The following is a 14,642-nucleotide window of genomic DNA, read 5'->3' as shown; positions in this document are numbered from 1 at the left end:
CTTAAAATAATCTCAAACTTTGCAAATAAATAGTACTAATTCTTATTTTTACTAATTCGAGATTTTTAATCAAAGACTGAGTCAAAAAATCAAGAGCACTCAAGATGTTACTCTGAACTATTGCTGCGGGGTTTCAGTAGCCCTATGTTTTTCTTCCATTTGGGGACAGGATCTCTTTGTTGCACTCGTTTTGTAATTAATTCCTGTCTTCCATGAAAATGTGATCCCATCTACAATAAGATCCCTAAAGGTTGTAAAACATATGCTAACTTTATTTTGAAATTCCTGAATTTCCTGACTTAAGCCACAAAAGCGTGTAGGTATATTCTAACTCAGGTCTAACTATTGCCTGGCAACCAGCGAAGGGCACAGTAAGCTCTCTGAAGATTATCAGTATTCTTCCTGAGTATTTGGAAGTTTGCGGTATTCTTAACTCGCTACTAAATAACAATGTCAATTATACATATTTGCATATTATTTTGTATTAGCACACTAAGAGGCACTTGTACCTTCTATCATTTTCTAATTAGAACGTGTATATGAGTAAGATTTAGCAAATGCACTTAAATCCTATTGACAAACCCAGGTACAGGAACATGTGACTCCTAACTTCCTTACATATGCACTGTTGACATCTATATTTTTGCAACCTCTGTCAAAAACAACATACAAGTATCTTCAAATGCAGTAAAAACACCTGCAGGCCTCAGGCCTTTTGTGATGTACAATCTGCTACTCAAGAGCAGCAAACACTTCGGGTAACATTGAAATTAAAACTTGTAGCAGAACAGCAAAGGTTGCAAGGAAGAGCTGTTGGGAGGAGGCAAACCTGGTTCTAAGGATGGCAGCGTTGGGCTTCAGCTGCAGCAGAGCCTGCTGGGACTGCCCCGTGTTACCTGTCCGTGATCCAACGAGCGGGGCCGTGTCCTCGGGAACGGTTCCCGCTCCAGAATCACCGCGATGACTCCACAGAGCAGCAGAACAACCCCAGCAACGCACAAACCCGCATTCAGGTGACTCGGGCTGGCTGTGGGCTCGACCCTCAGCGCGTCTTCCCTGGACACCAGCGCTCTGCAGGCTCCCAAAACAGGAACGGAAGGAAGGTTCTACAAAATATTTTAAAGCACCACCTGTAACGAGAATTCTAGCAAGACAAAGCAACAGGGATGTCCTGGGGAGAAGTGTCTCTGCCAGCCGCAGTGAACCACGGCAGAATGTGCCCCAAACGTGAGAGGTGACGCCGCTGCCCGTGTCCCACGCTGACACCGCAGCCGGGAAAGAGCAAGAGGAAAAGCTCTGGTTTCCCAGTAGCTCTGTTCACCCTTCTGAGGGGCAGAGCCGTTCAACTCCCCAGTTACACTGACTGTAGCACGTCGGTCTTCACAATTATTAAGACTGCAACTTGTACTGAGCACAAGGTATTACCAGGTTTTTCATCTGTTTCTTTGGTGTGAGACAATTTGTGACATAAGGAATGACCACAAAGAGTTTTCCTGAATTCAGCTTGAGATCTGAGAATCATAAGTAATCAAAATATCTGAGCCAAATTTTGCCATCAGCTACGCTGTGCATTTAAAAAATAAATTCTCCTAACAATCTGCACAAGGGCATAGTCAGATTTTAATTTAGCGCTCATGTACTTGCGGAGAGGACAAAAAATGGTGAATGATGCACAGATGCGGTAGAAATATTTCATCTGTTAGATATTTCCTTGAGTTACTACAGTAAACATTTTCTGTAGCAAAGAGAAAAATCAAAGTAGATGCACCTAATGGGGACTTGACTTTATAAAGGAGTTTTCGCTATGGAATTTAACATTTCATCACACCACTAAAAAACATGGTTAAGAGCTGAACAGAGAGAAATTGCTTTATCTGCTGCTGGAATGCAGCAGCAGTTTAACAATTCATGGAAAAACTACCCTTTGAGAAGGGCTGTATCATCTCTATTCGAAATCGAAGGGACAATTCAAGTAAGCGGAATAATATAATTATGTAACTTGGGATTTTGCCAGAGCATCAAGCTTAATACTTCAGCAAGCTTCTTAGAACACTGAAATGCATCTGTAATACCCGGAAAGCTCAGGACCTTGGCCAGGAGGTCCCGCCGGGCCCCTCCAAGCACGGTTCGATGGGACCGACACCAGGATTGACTGGGAACAGTCACCGGATAATCTGAACCGAACAACGACCTTTTCTAACACGATCTGCTGACCTTTGCGCGTCGTGGGAAGAACTGAACATTCGCACACAGCGCCAGAACATCAGGCAACCAGAGCTTCGCCTCCCACAACCGTGTGGTGCGCGGCCCTGCTCCTCAAGTAGCCGGGATCGCAAATTGCAATTATGCATCTAATTAACAGTTACCAAAATCTAGTGGGTCTATGGAGTGGATTCCAAAATGCTTCCGTCAAGTGCCTGAGCTCAGACACCGGAGTTCGGCGGTGGAACCGCAGTTCGGGGTTACACTGTGCGCGACCGCGGGGCCCGAGTGAAGCGCCCTCCTGGCCCCCCAGCGGGGAAACGCAGCCCCGGGGGCCGGGCGGAAGAGCTCGGCCCGCCTGAGCTCGGCCCATGAGAGCTCTGCCCGGCGGGACTCGGCCCGGGGCGGGGGGGCTCGGCTCGGGAGGGCTCGGCCCGGGGGCTCTGTCCGCCCCTGCCCGCTGCGCTAAGCTCTGCAACACGCTCCGCGCACAGACCCAACCATCTACCGACCTCAGTTTCACGCGTGGCCGGTCAGTAGGTCAACCTCCCCCGGCCATGCTCCCGGTGCCAGGCCCATCGGCGGCTCCGCCGACAGCTCGGAGGGGTCTGGGAGGATCTGCCGGCCGGGGTTCTCCCGGCCGAAATCCCTTCCTTCTCCCGAGCGTGAGCCAGCTCCTCTCCCTGCCATCCCTGCCCCCACCTCGGGCCCTTTCCCTAACATCTCCCGTCACAAGCTAACCCGACGTGATGGATGGGAGGGATGCGAGCCAGAGCAGGCAGCAGGCTAAGTGCGCCTTTTTATTAACTTCTTGTAAAGTAATAGCTCCATTTTAGCTGTCACTCTTGTCAGACAACAGCCGCACAATAGCGTGTGATGGGCTCTCCCCGGCGCCGGAGCTGCAGGCAGCTCTGCAGGCAGCGGGCACGGCTGCACCGCCCGGGCGCTCTGCCACGGAAAGCGGGAGCGGGGAAGGAACAGGAGTGGAGGGGAGGGCCGGCTCCCTCCCACCCCGCCGGCGCCCCACTCAGATCCCGAACAAAGGCGAGCAGCCGGGATCCAGCTTCACCCGAGCCACCGTGTCCCGGGAAGGGGCCGCACGGTTCGCCCGCTCCGCCCTGGTCGCCGCGGACACGGGGGCCGCGCTGGCGGCACCGCCGGGCCCTCCGCAGACGGAAAAAGCCCCGCGGCCGGGCGGGGAGCGAGGCCTGGGGCGCGATGAGCGGCGGAGCCCGAGCGGAGTGCCCAGCGGAATCCGCCGGCTCCCCAGGGGGTCCGCCCGAGGGCCGCTGCCGCCCCCGCCGGGTGCCCGGCCGGGCGGGGGGAGCACGGCGGCCCCGCCGGCTGCGGCGGTGGCTCCTTGCGGGGCTCCGTGGGGGCGGGCACATGCGTACAAGCGGCTCATCCAGGCAAACACCCCTTACATCTTAAACGAGCTTCATTTAGCAGCAGCCGCTTCAGCCGGGCTGGCAGCTGCCGGGCTGTGCCCAGACCGCCTGACGGGAGCCCCTCCCCGCCTCCCCGCCCCTCCGGGGCAGCCGCCCCGCCGGAGCCGCCGCGCCCCACTGCTGATGGGACCGAGCGCGGCGGCGGCTCCGGGCTCGGGCATGGCCGCGGGCGGGCGGGGGCCGGTCCAGCCGTAGCCGCGGGCCACAGCGCCCTCGCCGGGGGGGCACCGCAGCCATGGAGCGCCGGTGATCACCGCGGCCCGCCGGGAGACAATGGCCCTGCACAAACTCTGCTCGGTGCTGGAAGGTAGGAGCCGCGGCGCCCTCCGCGGGAGAAGCCGCCCGCGCCCGCCGGGGGGAGACGCGGTGGCCCTGGCGGCGGGCGCCCCTTCGGCTGCCCCGGCCGCCCCCTCCGCGCCAGCGGAAACTTTGGTACGAGGGCGAGGGGGCTGCGGAGGGGCGGCCGCCCGCTGCTGGGGCTGCTCCTCTGGGCAGCTGCCCCCGCACCGGCCCCGCTCCGCTGGGCGCGGAGGCAGCGCTGCGGGGCCGGCTCGGGGTTGCGGGGCCGGCGCGGGGCTGCGGGCGCTGCCGGGAACCCGCAGCCACCCCGGGCTGCCCCGGCGGGAGCTCCTCGGCACCTCGGGCCGGGGTCCCATCCCGCAGACTCGCGGGTCCCGGTGGCAGCGCCCCTGCCCCAGTGCCCCGTGAGCTGCCGAGGCGCACAGGGAGCTTCCTGCCCCCCTGTCTCTTCGCACTCAAACCAGTTCGTGCGTTCGGAACTCTGCTAACGATGTACCGAGCAGAGCCCGGGTTATCATGCTTGTTATCGGGAGCGAGATGTGTTTTCAGCGAGGTTTTCACAAAATCGGTCACCCGGGGCAGCAGCTGCTGCCTGGCCGGTGTTCACCTGTGCTGCTCTTCGCTTGAGGCTTTTAAATCTTGTTTCTAACTTCTGGAGGTTCAGAGGTAAACGACTGAGGAAAGCTCCTTGCCCTAGCATTGCTTTGTCTGTGGTATTATTTATACAGCTCGACAGTGGGCAAGGGTTTTCTGTCAGAAAATAAAGCTAGATATGGCAGTTAACCTTGTGCCTGGGGATTATTTCTAGCACTGTGTATCTTTTTCAGCAATAGCAGGCTTGAACCGTCAGGGATTTTTTATTATTATTGTTAAACTATTCCACTAGGAAATTTTGGAGAGTCTGCTTGCGTTATTGATGACAACGAGGCATCACTGCAGATGAACCGTTTCTCAAATGCATTGATGTCCTCCCACGGTATGAAAGTTGTGAAGATAACGTAGATTACATAGGGACATCAGGCTCACCCGCGGGAGGAAAGGATGGAGATGTTTTTTCAACTTCCTCTTTAAGTAACATATACCATAAAGGACTATAGACCAACCACAAGATACAACTGGCATTGCTACTTCTTAATTACTTTCTACATATGCTGCTTTAATTACATTTCAGAAATATGTGATTGCTGCACATTTGACTATACAGGTTTTCTCCTGAACAGACTGCTAATCTTTTATAATCACACTAGTGTCCAGGTAGAAAGTGCCTCTACAGGAAGTTTTTTGTATTATTCATAATCTATAAATTGCACAAAGCCATTAGTCAATAAGCTGTTAGTATTCTAAATGCATCGCTTGCCATGACTACAGAAACAACCTATCATTACTTAGCATCGCGCGCTCCCTTTTATCTCTTCTTCACCAGAAGTCTTCATGTAGTCTGATTATTGCATCTAATCAGAAGGAAAAAAACATATTCCTATAAATAGACACACAGATTTAATCCCAGAAGGAAACGGTTGGGAATAACATTCAAAGTGAGCCGTTGTATTTTACGAGTTGCATCTTTAATTCTCTACCTACCGTGGCCCTAATTGTTCTCCCTCCATACAAACAGCTTTGTGTGCAGAACTGGGAGAGTTCATACATGAAGTACCACATTGTGAAAAGCCATGTATCTTTTAATAATACTTATTAATAGAAACAGTTTCATCTTTTGTTCTTAGCATGGAATACATCTCTGTCACACAAAGGCGATATTTTTGGCTCTGTCCCTCAGGGTAGAAGAGAACCCATCATACGCTGAGGCAATTCAGATTTCTTGTGCTACGCTTGCTCAGAACTGCTTGGTGTTCCTCCTCAGCTCTCGATAGTAAGGGCTGATTGAAATAAAGATCTCAATACAATTCTTATTGCCTCTGTCCGTAGCGTTCAGCAAAGCTTTTCAAAGTCTCATGCTGAATCCCATCCTCTCACGTTGACTGTTTGCTCCCACCCTGATGTACCGGCCGGCAGCGCCGCGCGGGACTGGGTGGCTGCGGCATGGCGGTTGTAGGTCAGGCAGGTGGTTGGTCCGGCAGGTTGTAGGTACAGCAGGTTCTAGGTACGGCAGGCTGTTGGTATGGCAGGCGGTAGGTCCGGCAAGTTGTAGGTACAGCTGGCTGTAGGTCTGGCAGGTTGTTAGGGTAGGTTGGTCTGGCAGGCTGTAGGTCCAGCAGGTTGTAGATCCAGCAGGTTGTTATGGCAGGGTGGTCTGTTGGGCTGTAGGTCCGTCAGTCTGTATGTCCGTCAGGTTTGCGGAGCTGCAGCCCAGCCCTTGGTGTGGAACCTCCTGCAACCCCAGGTGCTGGTTGGTGCTGGACACGAAGCCTCTTCCCCCCGGGTTCTGTTCTCCACGAGATCTGAACACACCAGGATCATTCTTTGGTCGTAGCACAGCTCGCAAAATGCAACTGCTCTGCAACAATAGAGCATTATAACCCTTTGCTTCCAAAGAGAGCAAAGCAGCTGCTTTCTTGATAAAGCCTTAGTCCTGTTATGCTTTGGAAGTAAATATATCTATCTTGAATTTCCTCATATTTGCTCTTCCGCCAAAATGTGTTCGCTAAGAGCTTGTCCTCATTCTTCAAATATCTTCCCTCTTTCATCTCCATGTCCTATAATTTGGTTAAAAAAACCTGACAAACCCCAAGTTAAATCCTGACTGTTCATTAGGTTTGGACTGTTTGGGTTCCAGCCTAGTACGGAACGTTGTGTTGGATTGATTTAAAAAGCTAAAGACAGGGTTCTGTAGATTCCGTGCTGCTGCTCCCACCCGCAGGCAGGCCTGGACAAACCACGACGTCCCCAGCTCCCGCAGGGGTTCCGAGTCACCCCCAGCTCTGGAGGGTTGCACAGTGTTGAGTGCTGGGGTTAACGTCCCGCCACGCTGCTCAGCCCCCTCGGTTGCATTTTGGCAGGGTTCTAACAGCTAATTCCTCGCAAACAAGCCGTGTTAGGAGGGAATGCTTCCTCTGCCACACAGAAGCAAGGAATCGTGGCCTCCTGTTTCCACAATCAGAAGGTGTAGCAATGGCCCGAAAAGTTAAAAACAAGCAGAGAAAAAAAGATAATCTAGAGATCTGTTAATGATTTCACGTTTTGTGCACTGAAACCAAAATCAAAGTACGGACGGTAAAGGCCGCAGTGGCCCTAACAAAGGCAGTGTCAAGTGTGTGTCGGAACGTCGGTTTTTACCTAAACCCAGGACCTACTTGCAGCCTGGTCTGCTCCGCTCAGCGCTGAGCACCGGCTTGCACTGCCGAGCGGCCACGCGGAAATCGGCGAATGTAGAACGGGGTTCAAAAAGCTGCTGTGCTATAAACAAGGAAAGGATTTGGTGGGATGTGTCGTGCCTTGCCATTAATACATATACAAACTTAATATCCAAAATGCACTAATCCCAGAGTAGCGTAATGTCAAAAACATTAACTAATTTTTCCTAAGACATAATTGACAATGATCACTAGAATGTTTACAGAACAAGTTGGTTATAATGATGTTGATATTAATAGAAAAGTTCAGTGTATAAGTCAGGTATAGAGTTGTAGCCAGAATACAGAGTAACGCTGGGTTGAAGCTAAAGGAGCTATTGAATTATATATCCCTATCTAACGAGAAGAGATTTTCAGCACCTTCCATAAGGCTCACAGAGGGAGATTTGGCAGAAAAATGGGCCCAGAATTAAACTTCATAAGCTATTTATCATTGACGAACCTGTCAGCAATTGACTGGGTAATTCATTGCAGGAGCGGTGAAGAGAGCTGATAAACATCTGCAATTATGCCAGAAATTGCGGATACTCTTGTATGCATTGTTTAAATATAAACCGAGTTGCGCACATAGTGATGGACATGCTAATCTGGACTGAAGCAAAATCTTAATTACAGTGTCTTGGATACAGTTGGGCTTCTAGCAATGCAAACAAGCTTGCTGCTTTTCTGCCTTTTATACTCCAAATTGGCTTTTAATTAATGAAGTACTTACAGTCTCGGACAACTTAAATAGCTTGCTCCATTTTAATAGCTTGCTACCTCCTGATATGTGACTGACAACTGCCACCTCAAATGCTGCAAGGGTTTGGGGTGGGGGAGTGTAAAGTTTTCAAGAAAAAAGGCAGCAGGTAACTTTCCTTGAAAAAATTCTACTTTTCTCTTAGCTTATCTTTGTGCTTCACTCCATTTTCTGTTATTACAAAGCTGGTGTTCTGTGCAGCAGGGAAGGACTGGCAATATGTGAGTACGTTTCACAAAACTTCCTTCTGTAACATACAGTAAAACCCATGAACACAGAGAAGTCTCATTTGAAGGGGCTGAGATGGAGGAGTTTAGAAAAAACATATTCATTTGTGCTCTCTGCACAAACGGTTGTCAGACATGACATAAGACAGCAGAACTGCTAATATAATGCTAATTCTATAATACACGTTCCTGAAAAGATTTTCACTGAAAAAATACCCTACATTGATAACAAAGAACGAGAGATGGAGAAGTTTGGGACAATCTGATCTGTTTTTTAAGTCAAAAGTATCACTATCCAGGTGCTGTAAGGACAAGTAATCCGGGGGAAAGCTGCATTCAGCGTAGTTTTGTACAGCAGGACCCGTTCTGTCGGCTCCAGGGAAACCAGCTGAACTTGAAGCCGCTGTATATATTTCAATAAGGTGTTTGGAACCCCTCAGCAGCACGGCTTGCACACCCAGCTTCTCATCAGCCTCTTGCTGCACGCGGCTTGGAGATGAAAAAGACCTTCCATACAAAAAGGAAAGCTTCTCTTTTACAAATGGGAAGTATCAGGAGTTGGCAGGCAGACGTGCCCAGGAATGGATTATAAGTACCAGGATGTGGAGCAAGTGGTAAAAGGCAGGAGCCCACGGCTGCTCACGCGTTCGCAGCGGAGGAGGCATCAGAAGTGGTGGATGTTCTGAGCAGACCTGGAGGGGACTGTGTCGCGGGTCCATCCGAGCATGAACTGTTCTGCAGACGATTGTGAACGAAGGGACATGCGAGCGCTGCGTTTTCCTGCTGAACCAGGTAACCCAGTTCCTGTGCAGACACACAGACCGCCCCTTTGCTTCGTGGGCAATCTGGAGGGGAGGAACCCCCCTGGAAACAGCTGGGGTGCGATGGAACGGTTGTACCCGAGAGCGGAGCTGTGCGGCCGCTGTGCTGCTGGTGCGCTGAGGGCTAACGAGATTTGGATCTTAGCGAGGCACTCGTCACTGCTAATAGCTGCTGAAGCCCCTTGCTGCCATCAGGCTCTTGTGAGGAGGATTACAAACGGTGTGCAGCTCCTGGCGTGCTCTGGGTAGGACTCACAACTCAAATACGCCTTGTCTGCTAGACATCGTCACCTCTACCTCACTCTGTGGCCATCCTGCAGTGTATCCCAGCACGAGGACACCCCCGGAGCTGTGAACAGGCTGAGCTTTAGGCAGCCACCCTAACTGCTCTTGGATGCTCGTTTTACCATCTGTAAACGTCCTGTTCAGAGCACAGGAGCTCAGGGAATATATACAGGCTGGGAACGGAAAGAGCTCGTGGGATTCAAGAACTGTTGTGTTTTCATCCTCAGCAATAGCGTTGTTTGCCTAAGAAAGCAGTAACAGGCGCAATCCAGTATTCCTTTTGTCAGTTAGCAAATGTCACCAAATGCAAAGAGAGAGAAAAATCTTATTCCCTGGGATTTACAGATTGTGTTTCTGAGCTAAAAATGGCCCGAATCAGAAAGGCAGTTGACTAGCTTTCTGAAAAAAAAAAAGCAGGTAACCATCCACACAGAATTAGGTAAAGTCCCAAGCGTCTTGTTTTCCTTGCACTGCTTTACCTGGTCTGTCTAAATTGCAGAAGAATTGCAGAATTGTCTTCTTTAGAAGGCAACTGGTCAATCACTTTGAGTTTGTGCAGCATCTAACATCATGAGACCTTACACTTGAGCAGAATCCTTAAAAGCAGCCAAAACACATAGTAGTAGTTTATGTTGTGTATATAATCTTGGCCAGAGAATAAGACATGATACGACATCACAGATGCTGCCACCACATGAATAGCTGACAATAATGTTTAGACATGTGGGGGGAAAAAATGATGTAAATACTGGGATAGTGTGATTAGCAGTTACTCAAAGTAACATTAATTTCAGCACACAGGGCGAATTAGGAGCTAGGTTTAAGAATAGTACACAGAACAGGATTCATTCCCATAAGGCAAAACATAGTATGCAATTAAGATCAAGCGGTTGCTACTGTAGGCTGTATCTGCCAGAACGAAGCAGGAATCCCGGCTGCATCTCCTAACACGCACGATCTGCGCGTTGCGATCACCGTCTGCGTGGGCTGTGCGTGTACAAGGTGCTGCCTGATCCAGGGAGCAAAGCAGAGATAAGCGGCGAATCCTGCTTTAAGCAATGCCTGTCAGCTCCATCCCTGGGATTCCAGCGACGCCCGCACTGAGAGCGTGTAACGCTCTGAATGGTTCAGTGTTCAGTTAAGAAATGAGTGGGATTTTTCATGGTTTCTCAGTGTGTGACACGGGGCCTGCCCAGCACACACAGATCCCGCTGTCGTCGCTGGGGCAGATCCGGCTGTTCCTGGACATCCCCAGTGAGGAGAAGAGCAAGGACACCACAGGGAGCTCAGAGCACGGCTGGGCCCCAGGAAACATGAGGAGCGCATCTTGCCAGGAAATACAAGCATATGTCGTATGAGCAGCCTAAAGCACTTGTTTCTCTAAGCAACACCCTGATTCCTCAATGTTGGGTTGAGCACCCACTTACTATGAAACTAACCATATTATTCTCATTTTTAAAGAGAAAAAGGAGCCCCTCATTTGTGGATCTCTCTCTACATACTTCAATACGCAAATTAGACTCATTTTAGAGAATTTTAAGAAATGCCAGCAAAGAAAATCTTGAGTTCTGCAAACAACGCGTAGTTTATTTCACCAGCCCAGGGGATTCTTGTAGATTATTCCATAGCCTTTTTCAACAATGGAATAGTAATAAGAATTTGCAATGTATGGTTAGTGTCTTCACTCTTAAAAATTTATATAGCTGTCTGCAGGCTGTGTGATCTGAAATATTTCATGCAAAGAAGTGAAGAAAATGAAAAATCGATTCTTTCAGAAACAGAGACAGGAGCTTGCTGCTTTTTCTTTACCTCTAGTTAGCGTTCACACCGGTAAAAACTATCAGAGCTTTCAATGGTAGTACATAAGTATGCACCACAGTTTGTGAAATGAAAGTCTGTAGCAAATACCACATCCATGAATAAAAGAAGCCCCTCAGTGCATCTGCCTCAGTGTACATAGCGTGAAACAGAAGCTCGATGTAATGAGCAGAAGCAGTAACCTCTATTATGTTTACCAGCTAAATGTCTCTACGTTTATAAGGTCAGCCTCCTATATTTCTGTCTGTCCCCATAGAGTTCTCACCACTCTCCTCCATTAGAAACAGAACCATCAGACCCACCGTTCTGTCCCGGGGATGTTCAGGCGATCCTGCACTGCTTGTGCTGTTGCTTGCATTAACAAGCCATGTGCAAGTGGCATTTGTAGATACTTCTGTTTCCTGTACCATGGTAGAGTGTGGAGCAAAGTCTGGGCTTCATCTTGCATCCACACTCAAGAACGCTCAGGGCACAGCGATACAGAATAGACTTTAAAAGAGGAAAAAAGGAGGAGCAGGGGAATACTGTGTCCCATTGCAAGTTCAGCTGCATTTTAACTATTTGAGTTTCAGTTGATCAGAAACAAGATCATTCTTCCTCCGTGTGCATGTGCTGCGGGTGCGCGCGGTGCGGGTGCGAACGGTGCGGGTGTGCGCGGTGCGAGTGTGCGTGGTGCGGGCGGTGCGGGTGCGGGCGGTGCGGGTGTGAGCGGTGCGGGTGTGCGCGATGCAGTTGCGAGCGGTGCGGGTGTGCGCAGTGTGGGTACGAGCGGTGCGAGTGTGCACGGTGCGGGTGTGCACGGTGCGGTTGCGAACGGTGCAGGTGCGAGTGGTGCGGGTGTGCGCGGTGCGGTTGCGAGCGGTGCGGGCGCGGGTGTGCGCGGGACACGGCTCCGTCCACAGTGTCCCCCTCTCCCCCACACACTCTCCCTGTTTCTTACTGACTTGGAGCCTCCAAATTAGTCTTTGAGATGCAAAAATATTTTGCAGGAAGTGGTATGGATTTAGGACACCCAGTGATCACTTTGTTGTTTTTAAAATACACACAAAAATGGGTTAATGGAGGCAGTCTAAAAATACCCTTTTTTTTCTTCTCCTCCTTTCTTTTCCTTTCATCCTGAACATTGATAGGCCTTGTTTGCAGCCAAAACCTCCTGTTTGCTGTCTCACATTATACCGTATCATGTAAATGCACCCAGTTTAAGGCAATACTACCTCTTGGAAGAACAGATGCGAGTGCTCTCGGTGTTTTGCCAGCGGTGTCACGGGGTGAGGGCCCCGCACCGACGGAGCATTAGAGACACCTCTTACCGTACTGTCACCCGGGATAAAAGCAATGGCAAAGGATGGCCCTTCAACGTGTGCCAGCTGGGCTGCTTTGAGTACATCTGAAGGGTTGTTGAGAGCATGGAAGGGGAGACGTTGCCGAGGAAAGGAAAGGTGGAAGGGGTTAAAAGTGACGAGGATGAAGAGGGCAGGGAACAAAGAGAGGGTGACCCATACTCACTGTATCCGCTTATCCGTGTAACCGACAACAGGAAGACAGTAAGACAAATATTCATCCCATTTATCTGCTGTAGTTGCCTGCACATGGTGTTGTTCAGTGCTGGTCTTGTGCACCGACACACACAGCTCTGCACCGTTCACACCTTGTGCACCGACACACGCGGCTCTGCACCCTTCACTCCTTGTGCACCCACACACGCGGTCTGCACCGTTCATACCTCGTGCACCGACACACGCGGCCCTGCACCGTTCACTGCTTGTGCACCGACACACGCAGCTCTGCACCATTCACACCTCGTGCACCGACACACGCGGCTCTGCACCGTTCACACCTCGTGCACCGACACACGCAGCTCTGCACCATTCACACCTCGTGCACCGACACACGCAGCTCTGCACCATTCACTCCTCGTGCACCGACACACGCGGCTCTGCACCGTTCACTCCTCGTGCACCGACACACGCGGCTCTGCACCGTTCACTCCTCGTGCACCGACACACGCGGTCTGCACCGTTCACACCTCGTGCACCGACACACGCGGCTCTGCACCGTTCACACCTCGTGCACCGACACACGCGGCCCTGCACCGTTCACACCTCGTGCACCGACACACGCGGCTCTGCACCGTTCACACCTCGTGCACCGACACACGCGGTCTGCACCGTTCACACCTCGTGCACCGACACACGCGGCTCTGCACCGTTCACACCTCGTGCACCGACACACGCGGCTCTGCACCGTTCACACCTCGTGCACCGACACACGCGGTCTGCACCGTTCACACCTCGTGCACCGACACACGCGGCTCTGCACCGTTCACACCTCGTGCACCGACACACGCGGTCTGCACCGTTCACACCTCGTGCACCGACACACGCGGCCCTGCACCGTTCACACCTCGTGCACCGACACACGCGGCCCTGCACCGTTCACACCTCGTGCACCGACACACGCGGTCTGCACCGTTCACACCTCGTGCACCGACACACGTGACTCTGCACCGTTCACACCTCGTGCACCGACACACGCGGCTCTGCACCGTTCACACCTCGTGCACCGACACACGCGGCTCTGCACCGTTCACACCTCGTGCACCGACACACGCGGCTCTGCACCGTTCACACCTCGTGCACCGACACACGCGGCTCTGCACCGTTCACACCTCGTGCACCGACACACGCGGCTCTGCACCGTTCACACCTCGTGCACCGACACACGCGGCTCTGCACCGTTCGTAGAGCTGGTCGGGTTTGCTGGAGTCCTCTGAGGAGGCGTCTTTCTGCATCCACATCATTCCAGGAAGGAATCACTGGTTGGTATCACCAAATATCTATTCTCATGTTGTCTCTTATCTGTACAGGAGAGCACAAACACCGAAATCAACTTAGATGCTTACTGATATTTTCAAGGTGGAAAGGGTAAAGAAAGGTATCCTGCAGCAATGTGAACCATAGCAGATATAGCTGAACCAACCGAAACAGAGCCCCGCGTTGCCCACTCTTACCTGGCAGTGACTGCCTGTGTTAATCCTGTCAGCCATGGAAGTATTTATCGTGTTCATATTTGTGTTTGTTTGTTTTAAGAAAAAAAAAAAAAAAACGAAACAAAGCCGATACCACATTCTAAGAAGCAGCACAAGAAGTTATAAAGAGATTTCCATGTATGTGCCAAATAGAGGGTGGGCATAGCACATCTTCAGGAAGGGTTAATTCAATAGAAGAACCGGTTGACGCGTGATTTACGTGGGACTGTGCAATCTGCGGTTACCTTAACGACAAAAGCCAGCTTTGAAGTGTTGCTCCAAAAATGACGTAGGAAAAAAAAGAAAATGCATCATAGACAGCTGTATAATCACTATGAAGATTCGCTGTTAGGGACAAGCAATCCCAGCAGTACCAATGCATTGCAAGTTCATGCACTTAAACTCACACCTTGGCGTGCTCGCTTTGAACACAGAAGCCAAAAAATAAACTGCAAATAATTTT

The 14,642-nt window shown here is 50.9% G+C and overlaps 1 protein-coding gene across 4 annotated transcripts in view; it reads left to right on the top strand.

Annotated features, from left to right (window-relative positions):
• The first annotated feature begins 3,613 nt into the window (after positions 1 to 3,613).
• NETO2 (neuropilin and tolloid like 2) overlaps positions 3,614 to 14,642 on the top strand; it is a 33,516-nt gene continuing 22,487 nt past the window's right edge. For 2 of the 4 annotated variants that reach the window (XM_071814431.1, XM_071814430.1), the window contains exon 1: positions 3,614 to 3,957. In XM_071814431.1, coding sequence (XP_071670532.1) covers positions 3,924 to 3,957 — 34 coding nt within the window. In that variant the 5' untranslated portion in view covers positions 3,614 to 3,923. The remainder of the gene's footprint in view (positions 3,958 to 14,642) is intronic. The other 2 variants (XM_065848121.2, XM_065848120.2) reach the window with 2 other exon arrangements.

The sequence above is a fragment of the Patagioenas fasciata genome, chromosome 13 (genome assembly GCF_037038585.1).
Source record: "Patagioenas fasciata isolate bPatFas1 chromosome 13, bPatFas1.hap1, whole genome shotgun sequence".
In the NCBI taxonomy this organism is placed as follows: domain Eukaryota; kingdom Metazoa; phylum Chordata; class Aves; order Columbiformes; family Columbidae; genus Patagioenas; species Patagioenas fasciata.
The sequence above is the reverse complement of the archived record's forward strand: the minus strand, read 5'-3'. Positions and strand labels throughout refer to the sequence as shown.